Consider the following 17,879-nt stretch of genomic DNA (forward strand, 5'->3'; position numbering starts at 1 on the left):
GCATCGCAGCCCCTGAGCAGCGAGGAGGGGTTTGTTTAAAGCCATCCGCCACCTCTGCCAAGCTCTGCCTTCTGCTTTCACCGACTGATATTTCCCAATCACAATCTAGCATCCAGCACAATGCAACGAATTTCATGAAATTAAGTATTTCTCCTACACACAGCATATTTGCCCGGTGATTATAACTAGTCCCCGAGGTAGCCAAGCACAGCAGAATTTCGGTTTAATATGCACACCCACGCAGCCTTACTAAAAACCCAAGACACTCCCCCGGTCCTTCTTGGGAAAGACTGAGCACTGCAGTGAGCATCTCATATTTCAGCTTCACCACTTGCACAAGCTCAGACTGGGAATACTCTGTCATCTGGTGTAAAAGAAAAAAAAAGGTGAGGAAAGAAGTTTCCCAAAGATTTCAAGGTATCCCTGATGGCCTGAGAGAGAGAGAGAGCAGGGTGTAAGAACGCAGGAATGTCGGGCAACACAGGCACAAAAGGGACCAGATCTCACTGCTGTGGGTTTATTAACACAACTCTGAGTAGATACGGCCTTTTGTTCGCTGGATCTTGGCTCTGCAGAGTGAACTTTTAACTCCAAAATGCTTTCACTCCCCCGTTTGTTCGGGCAGGCAGCACATATGTAAGCTCACAGCACCTGTTCCATGTCACATTGTAAAAAATGACAACTACTTGATTAAAAAACAAAGAAGAGCAATTATTCAGTGTGTGTGTGTGCAACGTAGGATTTGCCCTTGCTGCAGCGACTGGGAGTCCAATGTCATACCTGAAGTGAAACGGGGAAAAATACCTTCCTGGCGTCTGGAGCGGCAAACTCCAGCACCCAAGCTGTGGTGTAAACACAGCAAGCTGCAATTTGCAATGCTGAGCCTGCCCCAAACCAGAGGGGGATCCACCCATGCAAACCGCGGTCTTGGCTGTGCCTGGGACTTGCGGATGAGCAGCTGCCCTAGCAGCAGGCCAGCAGCTGCCGGAGTCGGAGCAAAGAGGGAAACGAGTTCACGCGAAGGTTTTCCTTTCACTGCAGACGCTACCTCCTACCTCATTCTCCCTTCCTTTTCCTCCAGCCCTCTTCCCCTCAACCCTTCAGGCACAGCTTTCCCCCTACCCCTGCCCTGTCTCCAGCCCTTGTGGCTCTGCTCGGAAGGCGGAGACGCCCCCTCCCCCCCAAGCCCTCTGCTCCCTGCTTTCCTCCAGACCTGACCCTCCTTCACCCACCTCCGCAGAGGCCTTCCCCTCCCAGCAGCAGCTCCTCACCTCCCCAGCCCTGCCGGGTCCCCTCCTCCCAGCCCAGCCCAGCCCAGCCCCGAGCCCTGCCTTAATCCAGCCTCCCTTCCTCTTCCTCCTCCGGGCCTGCACGTCCCCCTCACACATAGCAGCTGCGGAGCTCCCTTTTGCCTTGCCCTGCCTTAACCCTCCCTCGGCCCTGGCCCAGCCCAGCCCCTTCTCCAGGCCCGGCCCAGCCCAACCCCTTATCCCAGTCCGGCCCAGCTCTGGCCTGGCCTGGCCTGGCCTAGCCCGGCCCGGCCCCTTCTCCCAGCCCAGCCCCGGCCTAGCTTAGTTTAGTTTAGCTCAGCTCAGCTCAGCCCCCAGCCCCACTTCCGCGTCCCCTCCCGCAAGGCCTTGTGGGCCAACCCCCCCCGACCGTCCCCCCTCCCCACACTCCTGCGCGATCTCGCGCGACCTCCCCAGCGCCTCGCGCGCCCCCGGGACGCGTCACGCGGAGGGGCGGGCGGACGGTTGCGTCACCGCGGCGCGCGCAGCGCTCCCCACGTGACGTCAACGCTTCCCCTTCCCCAACGCCCGCGGAGGGGAAGGGTGGGGGGGAGGAGGTGGTGGCTCCGCTCCGCCCCTTCCCCGGAGCGACGGCTATATTGACCAATGAGAAGCGGCCGAGGAGTGAGCGATGCGTCGGGTGACTAATAGTGAGGGCGAAGCGGCGGGAGGGGGCGGGGACGTGGGGCCGGGGCGGGCTGGGCTGCGCCTGTCAGCGGGGCGGCGGGATGGCGGCGCTCTACGCCTGCACCAAGTGCCACCAGCGCTTCCCCTTCGAGGCGCTCAGCCAGGGCCAGCAGCTCTGCAAGGTCCGGGGCGGCCGGCGGGGGCGGGGGCTGTCTGTGAGGGAGCTGTTGGGGGGGGCAATGGCCGGCTGGAGAGCTGTTTGTGAGGGAGGGGAGGGCGGGGAGGGGGGGCTGGGGGTAAGTGGGGGGCTGTTTATGGGGAGGCCCTGGGGGCATCTAGGGAAGCTGGGGCCTCTGGGTGGTTATTTGGGGCCTGAGGGTACGGGGTGGGCAGTTGAGGGCTGTGTGGGTGGGGCCCTGGGAGCATTTGGGAGTTCTTGAGGGACGGGAGGCATGGGGGCAGCTGGTAGAGCCTGGGGCTGTTGGGGGGGGGGCTATGGTATTGAGGGGCTAACAGGGGAGCTGTTTGTCAGGGGGAGCCGAGGGCACTGAAGGCTGTTTGGGGCAGCTGGGGGTATTTGGAGGGTGTTGAGAGGGAGTCATGGTGGGGAGGTGGATGCTGTTCATGAGGGAAGGTCTGGGAACAACAGAAGGGCTGTTTGTGAGAGAGGCTGTTAGCAAGGGGAGAGGCCTGGGGTGTTTGGGAGGGTCTAGGGATGTTTGGGGGAGGTCTTATGGTATCTTGAAGGAGGGAGGCGGGTCTTGGGGGGCAGTCTGGGTGGGTGGGGCAGTTTGGGTGGGGAAGAATGAGATATGGGATGAGATAAGGAACGATGGGCAGGAAATGGAGTAGCCTGGGATTGCTGAGGCAGGTGGGGCAAAGCAGGCAGGTGTAGAGGAACCTCCGAGGCATGGGGTGAGCGGAGAGCAGGGCTAGAGGCACTCTGGGCACAGGGAGCTCATGGGGGCCAGAGGTGCAAATAACTGTGGCACAACTCTGTGTTCCTGCCCTGGGAGGTGAGGCCAACCACCATGACCCTTGCCTGTGGGCGTTGGGCACAAATAAGCCCTCATTACAAATCTCGGTTTACTTCTGGCTCACCTGTGACACATACTATTCATGTCGCCCTTCCTCTGCTCTCAGCCCTTGTACGAGCAGCATGACTGTACAGGGAGGAAATGTTCCGAGTTTGACAGATGCGTGTGCGTGCGGTGGGAGTGGAGGTCAGCAGGTAAACTGGGATTTCAGAAAACGCAGTGCTTCTCCTGCACACCATCTCACTGAACACTTCTGTCATTGCAGGAGTGCCGCATTGCCCATCCCATTGTTAAATGCACTTACTGCAGGACCGAGTTCCAGCAGGAAAGGTAAATGTCTGCTGAGCTGCAGAGACTGATGTTTTCTTTAGAACAGACACACCCAAGGAACCATGTTTCCACACCTTTGATGACTGAGTCTCAACCTGTAGATTGTTGCTGTGGAAGACCTGGGGGACCTTTGGCCATCAAAGGTCTGCTGGACGAGTCAGTATGCCCCTGTGGTGTCCTTAGATTTGCACATTTTGCTTGGTTTTTATTTTTGGTCAGTGCTCAGATGCACCTTCCAGTGAAGGGTCTAGGTGCACCTTCCCACGAGTTTTCCTCTTACCTAATTTCTGGTATTCAAAAATTATTTCCTAATGTGTTTCCTTTAGCTGTGCTTTTGCCTCTTTGCATTTTTGCAAGTTATGTAGCTTACAGAGGAAGGATGGGTGAGCCCAGTAGCTGTGCACAGGCATTGTGTGAGGTGTTCTTCCCTGTGTTTGTCCAACAAATACACTTCTGTCCTGACCTGCCTTAACCCCGTCATCCAGAGCAGACCTCCTCCAGAACAGAGGCTGTCACCAGCGCTGAATCACTCCTGCTGCCAATTAGCTGGTGATCAGTCTCCTGTATTTGTAAGGACAAAAAACTGATGTCATCTGGGGATGCCTTAATTAAAACATAACTCCTAGTAATACCACTTTTTGGCAAATTATCCTCAGCCAGATGGGGATAGGAAATGCACTTTGATATCAGAGTCCCTAGTGAAGATGAATACAGTCTTGCCACCAGAGACAGAGCCTAGGGGTGACGGGGATCCTAACCACAGAGGTTTAATGTTCTTTGGAGAAGTGTTAATAGAATGATCCGTCCTTCTTTTTAACAGCAAAACCAACACAATATGCAAGAAGTGTGCTCAGAACGTGAAGCTCTACGGAACAGTAAGTGAGCTGGGCTCTTTCTCACCAGCCTCTTTTCCTTTCATCTGTCTTGTCTCTATCCTGCTGAATGCCAGGGCAGTTTATGGGCCGGCTCTGTTGCAATAGCATGACTGATCAATAATACGCAGGTCCCTCAAGCGTGAAGCTTTTACCTTTCCTCTTATTTTAGTACGGAAGAGAGCAGCTCTGCATCATTTTAGGCCAGGAAATGAACTATTGGATATCCAATAGAAATAAGAGCGTGCTTACACTAACTGAGGTTGCTGCAGAAAGCAGTGATAGATCTTTCTTTCCTGCTTGTCTGAAAAAGCAATTTTGATTGTTTCTATTTTAGTGATATGTATTTTCTAAAGATTTTGTAGCGTTTGATAAATAGTCTGGGTGCCATGGCTAAACACACTCAGCTAGAGACCGGGGAGCCAAATGTATTTGTCTTCTGGATCAGCGTTATAGTTAGCTTGGAAGTGGGAAATAAAAGTTTTGAAGTGATGGGGAGAAGGGGAAAGAGCAATGCATTAATGTAATCAGGAGGCGCTGCTGTATCAGTTGTTCTTGTTTCTTAAAGCCAAAACCCTGCCAGTACTGCAACATTATAGCAGCATTTATTGGAAACAAGTGCCAGCGTTGCACAAACTCTGAAAAGAAGTATGGACCTCCGCACTCCTGTGAGCAGTGCAAGCAGCAGTGTGCGTTTGACCGGAAGGATGATAGAAAGAAGGTCAGTATTTCTGTAATAGGAGGCTGAAAAGGTAAAAGAGCTGATCACAGTGATCGTCTGTCCATCTCCTTCATGTATTCTCTAGCATTTCAAAATGAAGTGTCTCTTGGTTTTAAAGTATTTTTTTCTGGAGTTGAGCTGTGCTGTGGGAGCTGTTTTGGATCTGTTTAATCTTCGAGCTCTTCTCCTTTGCCAGATCCACTGAGAAAGATCTCTTGAATTTGGCCTAAGGGTAGGTGGGCTGGCAAAGGAGAAGGGGCCTTGGGCCTCTGAGCGAGGTAAAAGGTGCCTGCTTGGGGAGGGGGATGGGGAACAACATTTGTGCCGTAGCCTGAGGAGCTGGAAGCGTCCTACCTCCACCAGGAAACCCATTCCATGGCTTCTGCACGCCCTTTGCTTAAACAACATAAGCGCTCCATAGGAGGCGTGTACTTCTAAGGCCTGCTTCCTGCAGGCTATAAACATCTATTGTTCGCTTGGGATGCTGCACTGATAATCCCTGTGCTCCTGCTGATCCTCCTTGAGCAGACTGTTTTGGCCTCCAGTGACTACCCTGTCATGTACTGTTCCGCGGCATTGCTTTGACAGAAATCCCACCAGAGTTAGCCTGTCCTGGTGAATGGGTGCTATAAGATGGCCTGTAAGCAAAGCTTGGCAGAGACTGCAGTTACACTAGATTAGCTGCTATTCACGAGTACCGTCTGCATTGCACCAGCCATGCCAGATGAACTTCTTACCCTTTCCAGGCACTCAAGGGATCCTTTTTGAGTTGTTGCTTGTTCGTATGGGATTTTAAGCCCAAAGGTCCTTCTTTTCTTTTCCATGTTTGCTTTGTGGGCAGGAAGCTCGGCCAAAACTTCTCCCCCTCTCTTTCTCTCTCACCTTCCAGGTGGATGGAAAGCTGCTCTGTTGGTTGTGCACACTCTCCTATAAACGGGTCCTACAGAAGACCAAAGAGCAGTGCAAACACCTGAGCAGCTCTTCCCGGGCAAGCCTGCAAGAGAAGGAACAGTACAGCAGGCTCAGCAGTGGCAGCCACTATAACAGGTAACCTGCACGAGAGTTTTTTGTTGTACGGGGTGAGCTTGCCTCTGGGGTGAGCAAACGGGGCGCCTGGCTGCTCTGCGCCCCTTAGGCGCGCTTCCTGAAGTAACTGGGAGAAGTGCCTGGAGGCGCCGTACCTTGGTGATGGGTTTTGGCAGTTGTCTGATGTTCAGGAGAATCTGGCTAAGTCAGGCTTTGCTGGTTCGCAAACCCCACTGTGCTAGAGTAGACTTGTAGTCCGACAGTGCTTCTTAGTGGTTCAACTTACTGAACTTGTACACAATTAAAGCCAAATTGCATTTATAAAATTTAATGTTTGAAATGTAGATTTTAAGCATGAGTTCTTCACATACACGCTGATCTGACTGACGCATTGTTTTCTGTTTATTTTTAGTCTCCAGCTACTCTTCAGGGAATGAATTTTTTTATCATTCTTTCTTGCCCTAGGAAATATTGTTTTAATAGGTTTAAAGCGGTAGGGAATATTTATCTGCTTCTCTGTCTTAGACTGCATGTCATTCAGGTTCTGACATAAAACTTCCTCGTTTTTCTAGCCAGAAAACCTTATCCACCTCTTCTATTCAGAATGAAATCCCAAAGAAGAAAGCCAAATTTGATGCTATATCTGCCAATGGTGACAGGTGAGTCTGCTACATTGGGAAGTTGTGGGTGGGTGGTCTTGTTTGCTAGGGTCATGTGAGGGTAGAGTTCTGTGTGAATGGCAGGAAGCTGTTAGGCTAGAGCAGTGATCTTGGGCTTTGGGACCTTGAAGGGTTGCATTAGCAGCCTTCCAGAACCTGGCAGGCCAGTGCTACTTGGCATTTAGACATAGATTTGAAGAGGAAGACAATACCTAGTGCTTGTACCTGCTAGAATAGAAACTGCGTGTTGGCAGTTAGAAAAACTGCAGCCAGATCAGCTTTATCCTCTCTCTGCAGTTACAGGGAGAGGGGGGCTGCTGGCTGCACTGCAGAGTTGAGGCCTGCAGGTTTTGTGCTTTCGGGGATATCAGACTGATCTGCAGGGAGACAGCCTCAGAGGAGAGGATCAAGACCCACCTCCCATTTCCCCTCCTGCCTTCTGGGGGAGGGACAAGCGATCAAACAGCTTGGCTTGAAAGCATCTGATCCCATTCTGCTGTCACAGTTTGTGCTGGATTATGCTGATGCCGGCTGCATGGGCAGCAGAATGGGAAGTCACTAGCAGAAACAGGAGATTGAGATGGATTTTTATTTTTTACGGTCTTGTACATGCATATTTTCATTCCTGCCTTTCCTCTCTGATTCTCAGCGTTCCTTCCTCTCCCGAGATGCTTTGTCCCCCTATCCAGAGTGCCCCGTCCACGCTGGCGCAGTGGGCTGCCTCCCAACAGAGTCTCGGTGCCCACCATTGTCCTGTTTCTCAAGGCACTGACATCCTGAAGTGAGATCACCTGTTGTTTTCTCCCCTGTTGCCCTCCCTCCCTGGGAACTGCCTCATACGTGGAAACTGCCCCTCCCGATGGATCTCTTTCCAAACAGCAGTGAATTGGGAGCACGGACCAGAGCATAGGCTCATTAGTGCCAAAGGGGCTGTTAGAGCCACTGGTAATTAATTAATGACTACCTCCCTTGAATGTCTTGTCTTTGAGATAGCAGCTCGCAGGTATCCTATAGATACTGTTGACACCTTGTCGATGTTTGTGAAATGCTACGATGGGAAAAAGAACTTAAATAATTTTGTAAGGCAGTGATTCCTGCAGAGTGGTCTAAAAGACCATGTATCACCTGAATGGTGTTTTCTGTTAAAAGTTGGGAAAATTTAAGGATTAACTGTGGCTTGGGAGCTGCGGCTGAGCACAGAGTGGTTGGAGAATTTGTCTGACTGCCTTTAGTGCTGGTGAAGCCAGAGGAGAGGCTGGAGGCAGGTCCCTGGTAGAACTGGTGCAGCCCATCAGTATTGCTGCAGCTTTCCCTCTAGGGCCCTGTTAAGGTTCCTGCTCACCTACTGGGGCTGCTCTCCGGGCTATAGGACGGCTCCAGGTATTTTTATCTGCTCACTAAAGCCTAGGCTGAGACCTAACAACTCATTGTGATACCCCTGCTGGCTTGAAAATATCCAAGAAGCAAAAAGTCCCATGCTGTGGCATCGATGGCTCAGCCATTGGTTTGCAAATCAGGAGCACGTATCAGAGGGCTCAGATGCCTCATTTCTGTTTGCTCTTGTGTCAGATGTTGTCAGTCTGGCTCCTGCCAAGGCTGTGGTCCTTGCCACAGACTTTTTTTGATGAATCCCAGTAACAAACCGTGTGTAAATTTAGCAACTACTGAAGAGCTGCAGCAACATGCTGTAGAAAAGGAGAGCTGCAGCTGCCTTAAATAGACACATGGCTGCGTTTCTGGAGTGGAATAATAATGGTGGTTCATTAAGTGTGTTTTTGGAGTTGCTGGGGTGTTTTTTTTTGTGAGGATGAAGCCCCCCAGAAGCCTCCACCTCTGCACCATTTCCTATCAGATTGTCCCCCCCAAGAGTCAGCCTGGAGTCTGGGTCACAGCCTGAGCCTCCGGAGTTAGGGTCTGCTGCAGCACAAGGCTTGTTTTCATCAGGAGCGGGGTGATACACAACCAGAACCTCTTTGCTGCTGAGATCAGCTGCAACTTTCTGTACGGTGTGTCTTGGTTCCAGCCCAACTTTTGACGCAGCCTTCAGCTGGGCAAAATTCAGGCACGCTTTAGCTCAGTTAACTTTGGGAACAACCCCAACAGGGTCCAGCTTATCTGAAATTGTTGCTCCTTTGCAGATACAATAGGAATTCCTTTACCGTGTCTTTAGTAGAATTCCCTCTATATGTTTTTGTTTACATATTTCGGAGAGGATGTTGCTCCCAATGGCTGTGATATGGGGACTGAGCAATTTCCAGTGGCCATATAACGGGGTGGCCCTGAATGGCTTGTTCTGGGTATGCTCTGTGAGGAGCTAACAGTGCTGGCCCTGCTGTGCACGGAGCAGCCTTCACCTGCAGCAACTCTCAGCACAGCTTGCAGCAGACCTTGCCCCACTAATCCCGCTGTCGTGGGCTGCCCGTGTGTCTGTGAGCACCCTGGCTTCACCTCCACCCTCTTGTGCAAACCTGTGCCAGAGAGAAGTATTTCAGACCCTGCAGATGAACATGCTGCTGTCTCTTCTCCTGTGATTGTACACAAGGTGTTAAATTGTGCTTTTAACACCAGGCAGTGATGAGCGCTACTGACTGAGCAGGCTGGGGGAGGGCAGCAATGCCTGAGGATGATGAGCAGCAAAATTCATTTAATAAAAAGACTCTCATTTGCATAGAAAAGTCCAAGCGTACGCTTAAAGCACTGGGACTTGGGCTGAACCACGCCTGCTTTTGGTGGCGTTAGAGGAAGTGTAAGTTCAGATGCTGGTCCCCGTGGGTCTGGATGGATTTTTGTGCACGAGGATGTTTAAGCTTGACATTTGATTTGCCTGATTTCAGCCATTTAACAGGTGTGGAGTTTAAGGCAGTCATTTTGGTTTCTTTCCCACTCTATAGAGAGAGGCAGGTGTCTTTGGAAGAGCTCCATTTGTTTTCCTCTGTCTCCACTGAAAGCAACAGGAGCTCGTCAATTTACTTTAATTAGAGGCATGCATTTTAGACTGTGCGAACACAGAAAGCACATGTCCCCCTGACCTATCCCAAGGGGCTGGGATCCTCGGTATGGAGTTTATTTGTAGGGGAAACGGGTGGGGTTTTTTTGTTTGGTTAGTTGTTTTAATTCTTATTCTGTTTGTTAAAGGAATGGACTGACTTGTATTTGGCAGTTTTCCTTCTAATTCTGGAGTCTCCGTTTCCTGAACGCGGGGTTAAAGACAGAGAAACCTTTCATTATTAACTTGTCAGTCTTTCAAAAGAAAAAAAAGGGGGAAGCTGCTTCTTTAATTAGCACCTTGACACATTTAAGGGTGCATTTTGCAGCAACTGGACAGGAATATACCTGCCCATGCTCACGTACTTGACAGGAGGGGATGCCTGGACACTCTGAGCCCACCACTTGTGGGTGCAGATCCCAGCCCTGGGGTCGGTACCGGGTCTGCTGTGTGCAGGAGCAGCTCTGTGGAAGGCTGGTGGCCCGCCTGTCCCTTCTCCCCACTGGGTGGCAGGGCCGGCTCTCACCTTCCCGGCTCCACAGTGAGAGACAGGAGCTGCCAAGGAGGGAATTTTTCGTGCTGGAGCTGCTCAGGGAAATGTGAGCATCTCCCAGCACTCTTTATCACCCCAGGATATGGCAGGAGGGAAGCTTGCCTGGGCAAAGGAACGATGTAAGCAAGAGTTTTGTTTTTAGCCAGAGGGAATCAGTGAGGAAGCCTTTTCTTCTCTGTGGAGGCTGCCTTTTTTCTCTCTTCTCTCCTCCCCAGCATATTTGCACTGAGTGAGAAATTAAAGCTACTGTTAGTAACATGCTCACAGAAAGGTGCTGGAGCACCCATCATCTTGCACAGCCTCCACTTGAGGAAACTGTACTCGGGCAGTTTTAAAATGGAGGTATTCTCTGCTGGTATGTGTATGCCCAGCATGACGAGCACAATGCTAGATCCAGTGTACCCAGAGACCCGCATCATCTTAATGGTGTGGGCTCTGCTGTCAGCATGTTTTAACCATGCAAGGCTCTTCCACAGTGGACTGTCTCCTACAGACCCTCAGTTCTGAGTTTTCTTTTGCCAAGCATTCTCCCCCAGTGCCGCCACCCTGTGACTTTCAGATCTGTGAAGCTGCCCCTGCTTAGTTTTCCTCTGTAGATCCCCAGCACAGTGGTGGAAAGAGCCTTTTCTCTTGTCACATCCTTGCTAACCGGTCCAATTAACGAGGACTCTACTTTTAATTAGAAAATGGATTATTTCCAGGCGCTAGAGGAGACCCCTGTGTCAGGTGAGCAGCCAGTATGCTCTGCCTCCGTGTACAGACGGGTGACTGGAAGCATGGAGGTGGCAGCGTGCTTGGAGAGACAGTGATTCAGGTTCAGACCATGCCTTCCCAGCCCGCTGCAGCTCCCAGCTTTAGAGCTGAATGCAGGCTTTAGGCCATGCATTGACCTACTCTGGAGCCTTTAAAAAAAAAAACAAACCAGGCGTCAGGTAACCCTGGCTATTTACCTTCATAGTGGCAATGCCATCTGATAACAGCCAGACTTGAGGTAATCTTCTAGGTGAAGCTTTGTGGCCTCATTACTGTTAAATTTTTATACAGCAATTTCAGGTGTGCGCAGCTGGAGTGTGCTGCCCTTTTAGCACCAAGAGATAAAAATCATGCTTACCATTACAGCAGTAAGGCACAAAAGGCAGGCAAAGATCAGGTGAGCTCCCTGGGCCTGTGGCTGCAGCTTCTCGTATCTTACGATCTGAAATATTCCTGTAGCGTGAGGCTGTGTGTGGCTGCTCAAGTCACCTGGTATCTCGTAGGGAGATTTGTGAATTACCAGTGCAGGGGAGCAACTCATGTCCAAGTAAATTTTCAGCTGGTTGCTTAGGTGTAGAGGACCTTGTGGTGTACAAGTGGTGTGCTCAGCTATTTCTCTGTCTTCCTGGAGAAAGTTTTTCCTGCTCTGAACTGGTAACAAAGCTTCTTCCTAAATTGCTGTGTCATGGTGGAATTGAACTGCAAAAGTCCAGCATGTTTCTTTACCCCTTCTCCCTGCTGAGGACAGTGCTGACTCTAACCTAGGTGTCTCCCTTTGCTTTGTTTGTTTAACTCGAGGCTATTTGTTTCTCTTTCACATTCCCTCCTTGCCAGAATATTTGTTTACATTTAGTGAAAAGTTTTTTGCTGTACATCCAAGGACTGTTTGTGAGCAAAGAGAGTCCCTAAGTGGTTGCATAAAGTTTCATTAGCTGTCTGATTGCTGTCCTCAATGCTTTGGTTTGAAAAGGAATCCTGGCTGTTTGAATGGTTGCTGCAGACACCGGCCAGAGGTCGCCCGTGGGAGTCCCGTGTCTGCGCTGATCTTGTAATAATACAACTCAGTATATTGCACACAATCCCTGTTGCCCATCGTACCGTGTGTTTCTCAAATTCTCTGTGGCATCCAGGGCTGGGATACAGGTAACACCTGCACTCGAGTGTTTGGAGGACATGATGTGTGTCATGAAATGATTCCCATTCTGCTTCCAGTGCCACCTGTGGGAGTGTCCCTGCCTCAGTGAAGAGAAGGGGTCATGACGAGAGTCTTTCCCTCTTCTTTGCTGCAGTTTTTCTCCGGACCTCGCCCTGGACTCTCCTGGCACTGACCACTTTGTTATCATTGCCCAGCTGAAGGAGGAAGTGGCTACTTTAAAAAAGATGCTGCACCAGAAAGATCAGATGATTTTGGAGAAGGAGAAGAAGGTACAGCCCTTGGCTTCCTTCCCCCACAGCATGCTGACATGTTCTCGCAGATCATACTCCAGCAGAGTCTGGCTTTTTATCTTGGAGTGAGCAAGAGAATTTCTGGCTGTTTCCAGGCTGCCTCCTTTACAAAGTTAAACAGGCTTTCTGGGCCCCCCCAGGAGATCTCATTTCAAAAAGGGCAATATTCTGACCACTGTCTCGGAGACCTCCATGTGGGGGCAAGACTGAGGAAAAAAAACGCACGCTATTCTGTGCAGAAAGACAGCCCTGGCTGTTCCTGCTCTCTGCCGCTCAATGATGCGGTTGTGGTCTCACTGTGCCCCCCCTGCCCTTCCCAGCACGTCTCCAAGCTTATCCAGTCTCACACAACTTCTGCAGAGGTGTTTTCTGTGGCAAGGTGTGTCTGGGGTTAAGGCATTCATTTCTTCTCCCAGCTCACCTGCTCCTTACTGGTTTATCTGCAGATCACAGAGCTGAAAGCCGACCTGCAGTACCAGGAGTCGCAGATGAGGGCAAAGATGAACCAAATGGAGAAGACGCACAAGGAGGTCATGGAGCAGTTACAGGTGACAGCATTTTTGTTTTAATTTGCTGAGCTGTGCTGTAGCCAGGAGGGCCTGAGGACACTCCTGATCAGAACAACCTGTGAGCTTCTGCACACACGGCTCTGCTAACGCTTCTCAGCCCTGTCCTACAGCCTCTCTGCTCTGCCAGGCAAACCCCTTCCCAGCTCTGTACCAGGCTGCGGTGTATCGTAACCCCTATTTATATCCTCCTTGCTGCTCTCCACACAGGCTCAGACTTACTGTATTGTAGAGTGCTGTGTTGTGTCCGCTGTGGACTAGACGGGAACCGTCAAACTCATTTTACCTATTGCCAAAATCAGGTTTGAACCTGTTTCTCCAGACTGCAGAACCTTTGTCAGCTCCCTGCACCACGGAGCTCTTAACGCAATTTATGTGACCAGTAACCAAAGAGAACAAAGCTCAAGAAACAATTGGCAGTTCCTTTAGCGCTGTATCTCTGTAGTCTAAATAAAGAAGTCCCTGAGCTCGAGGGAACAGGGAGAGCAGGATTCTTGTCATGGCCATGGAAACACTAGGCAGACTAAGGGCATGAATATGCACTGAGCCACCGAAGAGATCGGGTCAAAGTGGAACTGGTTACAGGGAAGAAATCAGACACAGAAATGAACTTCGCACCCTTTAATTACTCTGGGGTTTATAATGATCTAAAGCCCTAGTGATGAGAAATGGGAGGGGATGAGACAAAAGGCTTATATTCCTGCTGAGAAACCAGCCCCTCCTCCATTAGCACACACCCAAGTTAATTATTGGAGTGGAAGACAGGTTTTGGAGACTACAGCTGCTGTCAGAAAGCTGGTGCCTGTGAGATCCCCTTCACAATGCAAGCTCTTAAGCACTGTAAGCCTGCCTGCAGGTTGGCATACCTTGTGTGTGGTGTGCCGAGGGCTGGATGTGCCTCCCGCTCCTTGTGAGCTGGGAGGCACTGGTGGTTTGTGTCTGAGGGACTGATGACAGCCAGAGCCTTCTGACTCTGTCCTGCTTTATCGATCCTGCACTGCTTGTCAGCCCAGAGCTGTTTCTATCTCATAGCTTTGGGAGGCCTGCAGAGAACGAGGTGGTGTTTGCTCCTCTGAATAGCCAATTTCGCATTAGCACAAACCACCGCTTTTTGGTTGCCTTGACAGCCCTGGCTCTGAGGGGCAAGGGCTGACTGGGAGATGACCCCCCGCCTTGCACTGGTTTCCCGAGGCAGGGCACGCTGGTTGCTCGGCGTGCGTGGGAACAGTTATACCCTGCTGCCGCCTTTGCCGTAGCTCAAAGAGGACGTCTGCCTTGAAAGCTGTCAGACACCTTCCAACAGCCTTAAACTCGCTCAGTTCCGAAAGGAAAGAGGAAGCACCAGATCCACGAGCAGGTTTGCCTGCAGCCACCTGCCTCTCCCGGGGGGAGAGGGGTTTGCATGTCTGTCGCCTGCTGTGCTGTTCTGTACTTAGCTCGGCCTGGGACTGCCCTGAACTCCTCCTCTCTGGTGTCCGAATGTTTTACTTCAGCTGGTATTGACCAAGGCTCTGGAAACTTTCTTCACAGATTCCAAAATAAAAGTTCAAATCCTCTCGGTGTATTACAGGTGCCTTGAAGTGTTCGTATGATTCACTTTTTGAACGTGCTCTTGGTTTTTATTATTTTGTCTTGTCTTTCCATGGGGGGAAGCAGGGGTGCCTGTATTCTTCCAGTCTGCAGGAGGTAAAAGAAACTGCTTTATCACATGCAGCACTGGAGCGGAGGGTTTAATTCCTCTAATAACCCTTTGCATACTTGTTCGGTCACTGCAAACCAATGCAGAAGGCCTGTGTCTGGCTTCACACAGGTTCTGCCCCTTATCCTACTGCTAGAGCGTGATTTACTACATAGGCTAGAGGAGAGTGAGCTCAGAAGTTTGCTAAAAGGGGCTGGAGAGCCTTGTTCATAAGTTGCCATGATTTTTAATTCAGTGCAAACCAGAGAGACTATAAGTTGTTACGTGTTAGTGCTCTGATGGATTTGGAAAGCTCCCGTTAGGGATGCAGGGTCAGCACAGCACCAAATCCTGATACAATGCTGGTGGCAAGTGAAGAAACCAAGGGTGAAGCAAAGCCGGAGATCAGGGAGCTGCTCCACCCTGCTGTTTTGCTGTAAGTGAGAGCGTGGGGTAGGGGAAGCTGGCCTTCAACTCACTAAAACAAGTCAGGAGGGGGGCTTGAGGCACCCCAGCTTTACTCCACCGCCTCTCACACTGTCAAAGCACTGTGGCTGGTGAACGGGGAAGGAAGGAAAGCCGGTCACGGTGACCTTGGTGCGTGTCCTTGGCTGGTTGAGCACGAGTTGCGCGTTTGTCACCTTTCACCGTGGAAGCAGCTGCCTTTCGGCCCGCTTCGCGGTTACAGTGGGGGGACGCGAGGCGGAAGGGATGGGGCGAACCTTTCTAGGTGGTTAGAGATGAGATGCTGGACTTGAGCTCGCGCTGTGAGGCCGCGCAGCAACACCTACCTCCTTTTTTTCATCTGCGCACAGGATGCCAGCAGCTTCTGTCCAGGCAGTTCTAGGAGCCCAAGGACTAATGATGATCCGTGCCAATAAATACCCATTTTCACTGTGTTTCCAGGCCAAGAACAGAGAACTCCTGAAGCAAGCAGCTGCCCTATCGAAGGGCAAAAAGCCTGAGAAGTCGGGAGCAATAACCTCCCCTTAAAACCAAACCCCCAATGCGGGAGCTTTCCCCAGCATTAGCCAAGGAGTCTAGGAGGCCTGCCTGATCGCTGGAAGCCAAAACCTCAGTGTTGTCACTATCCCACTGCTGTGGACTCGATGGAAACGCCTGGTGTATGTTGCCTTTCGACAGCATGCTTGAGCGTGTCTGGTTTCGATCTCTGTTGAATACCGGTCTGTATCACGGTGATCCGCGGGGAGAGGTCCCAGCCATCCTAAATCCCCCCCTGAAGTACTGCTTTCTGGAAGAAGTCTTTTCCTACCCAGTTACTACCACTGCCAACCCTTTCCATTAGCAAACGGGAACCTGCTGCATTACAGACTTCTTGCTGGTTCCAAACCTGCTGCTGTGAGGCAATAGCCGTGGCCAGTTGTTACGCAGATAAGACGAGAGCTGCGTGTGGTGGGAGCTTGATTTTTCTTGAACTGTTCCCTCTTCAAAAGGAAGCCGATAAATCACCAGCCCATCAGATGTTACTGGAAGGTTGTGCCACTGCTGAGAACGGTTGATCCAGCTTTTTGAAGATGCTTCCAAAATGGGGGCTATGTATTTATCTTGGAAGTTTCTTTGGTTTGTTTTGTTTTCTTCTTTTCTATGTCAACTTGGCAAACCGAACCGCCTGGGTTTGTGTTCTCTTCTTTTGTTATGATAGGTTTTGGGTTGGGAGCCAGAGTGTGACGATACAGCCCCAAACCCACCCTGTATCGCCCCCTCCCCGGTGCCCTGGTTACTTGGTGACCTCTGGGGCTTTGATGACTTTGCAGCTTGGTGTGATCAAGTGTCTTTTATTCCATTTCTCTACACGAGGAGGGTTCAAGGCTTCGATGTTCCCTCTGTTCCCCTCAGTCCCTGGATTGAGCTCGCCCTCTTCTCCCCCTTTCCCTGCCCTGTTGCTCCCTTCCAGATGCAGAAGTCAGGGCCAGGTTGGCCCCAGGAAAGCGCTTACTCAGGCAGCGACCCAAACTGGAGAGCGTTTCTTGGGGCTCTCCAGGGACGTTTCTCACTGCTGATTAAAAGCCAGCAGAATAAAAGGGCTACGAAAGTTCCCTGTAACAGGGATGTGCTTCTCGGAAACAGCACAGAGACGACAGTCCCTTCCAGCGAGGCCCTCTGGGGTGGGCGCTCCCCAGGCTCTGCCTGCGGCGCGTTTTTTGGGGGCGAAGGGGGGGATATAAAAAGCACTTGGCCGCGGTGGGGGGGCGGGAAGCACCGCACAGCTCTCGCTGGCAGGGGCCGGAGCGCTGCTCCGCATCCCCACGCCAAGCTCCGTTCAGGGCGTGAAGAAACATCTCAGGGTTTGGAGACCCTCGGGGCAGAGGGGCAGGTGATGAAACCTTAGTCTGGAGCGGTGCTGAAGGTAGGTAGCGAAGAGGAGAAATCGTCCTTTGATGCAGGGCCGGCTGCTCTGTCAGGGGTTTTATTAAGCTTTTAACTAGAGATTGTGATTTTTTTTTTAATCCTTTTTTTTTTGTTGTTGTTACTAAAGATGACTTTTCTCAAAGGCACTTTTTGTGATGATGTTGGCTTCCAGCACGGAAGGAGCACGCTGCAGCATCAGACACGCTGCCATGTGGGGTTTTTGTTCTTTTTTTTTTTTTTTTTAAGAGATTTCTGATGTGAAAACAAGGGGGGAAAAAAAAAAAAAAAAGAGTAGTTACACTTTGCCAGAGTGTGACAGCAGGAAAATACTCACCTAATTTTATACTTCACGCGTTTTTAGAAAATGAGGTGCATCGGTGGGATTTTTTTTTAATGGGGGCTTTGCCTTTTCACTTCCCTCAAGATACAGGAATAGAGGGAGGAAGGCCCTGTATATACTACTATGGGGTTTTTTTTTTAATTGTGATAAATTGATCATGCAGTTGAGTAGCTGATGATTTGTAGTAATAACATTGTTTCTTTGTATGTTTGTAATAATGGAGATTTTAAAAGGGATGCTTTGATTTGTACAAAACTCTGACAACTGTAAAAGTGTTTTAAAAAATCCTCATCTGTGTCTGATACTTTCTATTTGCCTTAAAGGAAAACAAAACAGGAAAAAACCAAAAAGCAACCAAAGAGTCCTTCCCTGCCTGGACCTGATTTGTCTCCTGCTGGCGGCGGCTGCTCGAAGCATTGGTCTGGTGCGTTTGGGAAGGAGACGGGCATTTTGCTATTGTTTGGTTCGCTCCTACTTTTGTTTCTATCTTTAAATCCTCCCAGTCAAGCCTGTTGCTAGGATCCGTGTTACTTGGTTACATCCAGCTTCCCGGGACTCATCCGGCTGTATCCGACCAGATCTCTGTTTTCTTCCCCGACCACATGAATGAGGGAGCAGAGAACCCA

The 17,879-nt window shown here is 50.7% G+C and overlaps 1 protein-coding gene across 7 annotated transcripts; it reads left to right on the top strand.

Annotated features, from left to right (window-relative positions):
- The first annotated feature begins 1,976 nt into the window (after positions 1-1,976).
- Positions 1,977-17,540, top strand: FAM76A (family with sequence similarity 76 member A). 7 transcript variants are annotated; one of them, XM_064471508.1, is made up of 10 exons: positions 1,977-2,098; positions 3,219-3,283; positions 4,104-4,158; positions 4,724-4,876; positions 5,766-5,923; positions 6,475-6,561; positions 7,211-7,342; positions 12,143-12,278; positions 12,746-12,847; positions 15,450-17,540. In XM_064471508.1, exons 1-10 carry the CDS (start codon positions 2,018-2,020, stop codon positions 15,534-15,536), a joined length of 1,056 nt encoding a protein of 351 aa, XP_064327578.1. In that variant the 5' UTR covers positions 1,977-2,017; the 3' UTR covers positions 15,537-17,540. The 7 variants fall into 7 exon arrangements, with proteins under 7 accessions (XP_064327578.1, XP_064327574.1, XP_064327576.1 ...); XM_064471504.1 differs by lacking the exon at positions 15,450-17,540 and adding an exon at positions 14,057-14,432; XM_064471506.1 differs by lacking the exon at positions 15,450-17,540 and adding an exon at positions 14,122-14,432.
- Positions 17,541-17,879: the final 339 nt, after the last annotated feature.

The sequence above is a fragment of the Phalacrocorax carbo genome, chromosome 22 (assembly GCF_963921805.1).
Source record: "Phalacrocorax carbo chromosome 22, bPhaCar2.1, whole genome shotgun sequence".
Classification (NCBI taxonomy): domain Eukaryota; kingdom Metazoa; phylum Chordata; class Aves; order Suliformes; family Phalacrocoracidae; genus Phalacrocorax; species Phalacrocorax carbo.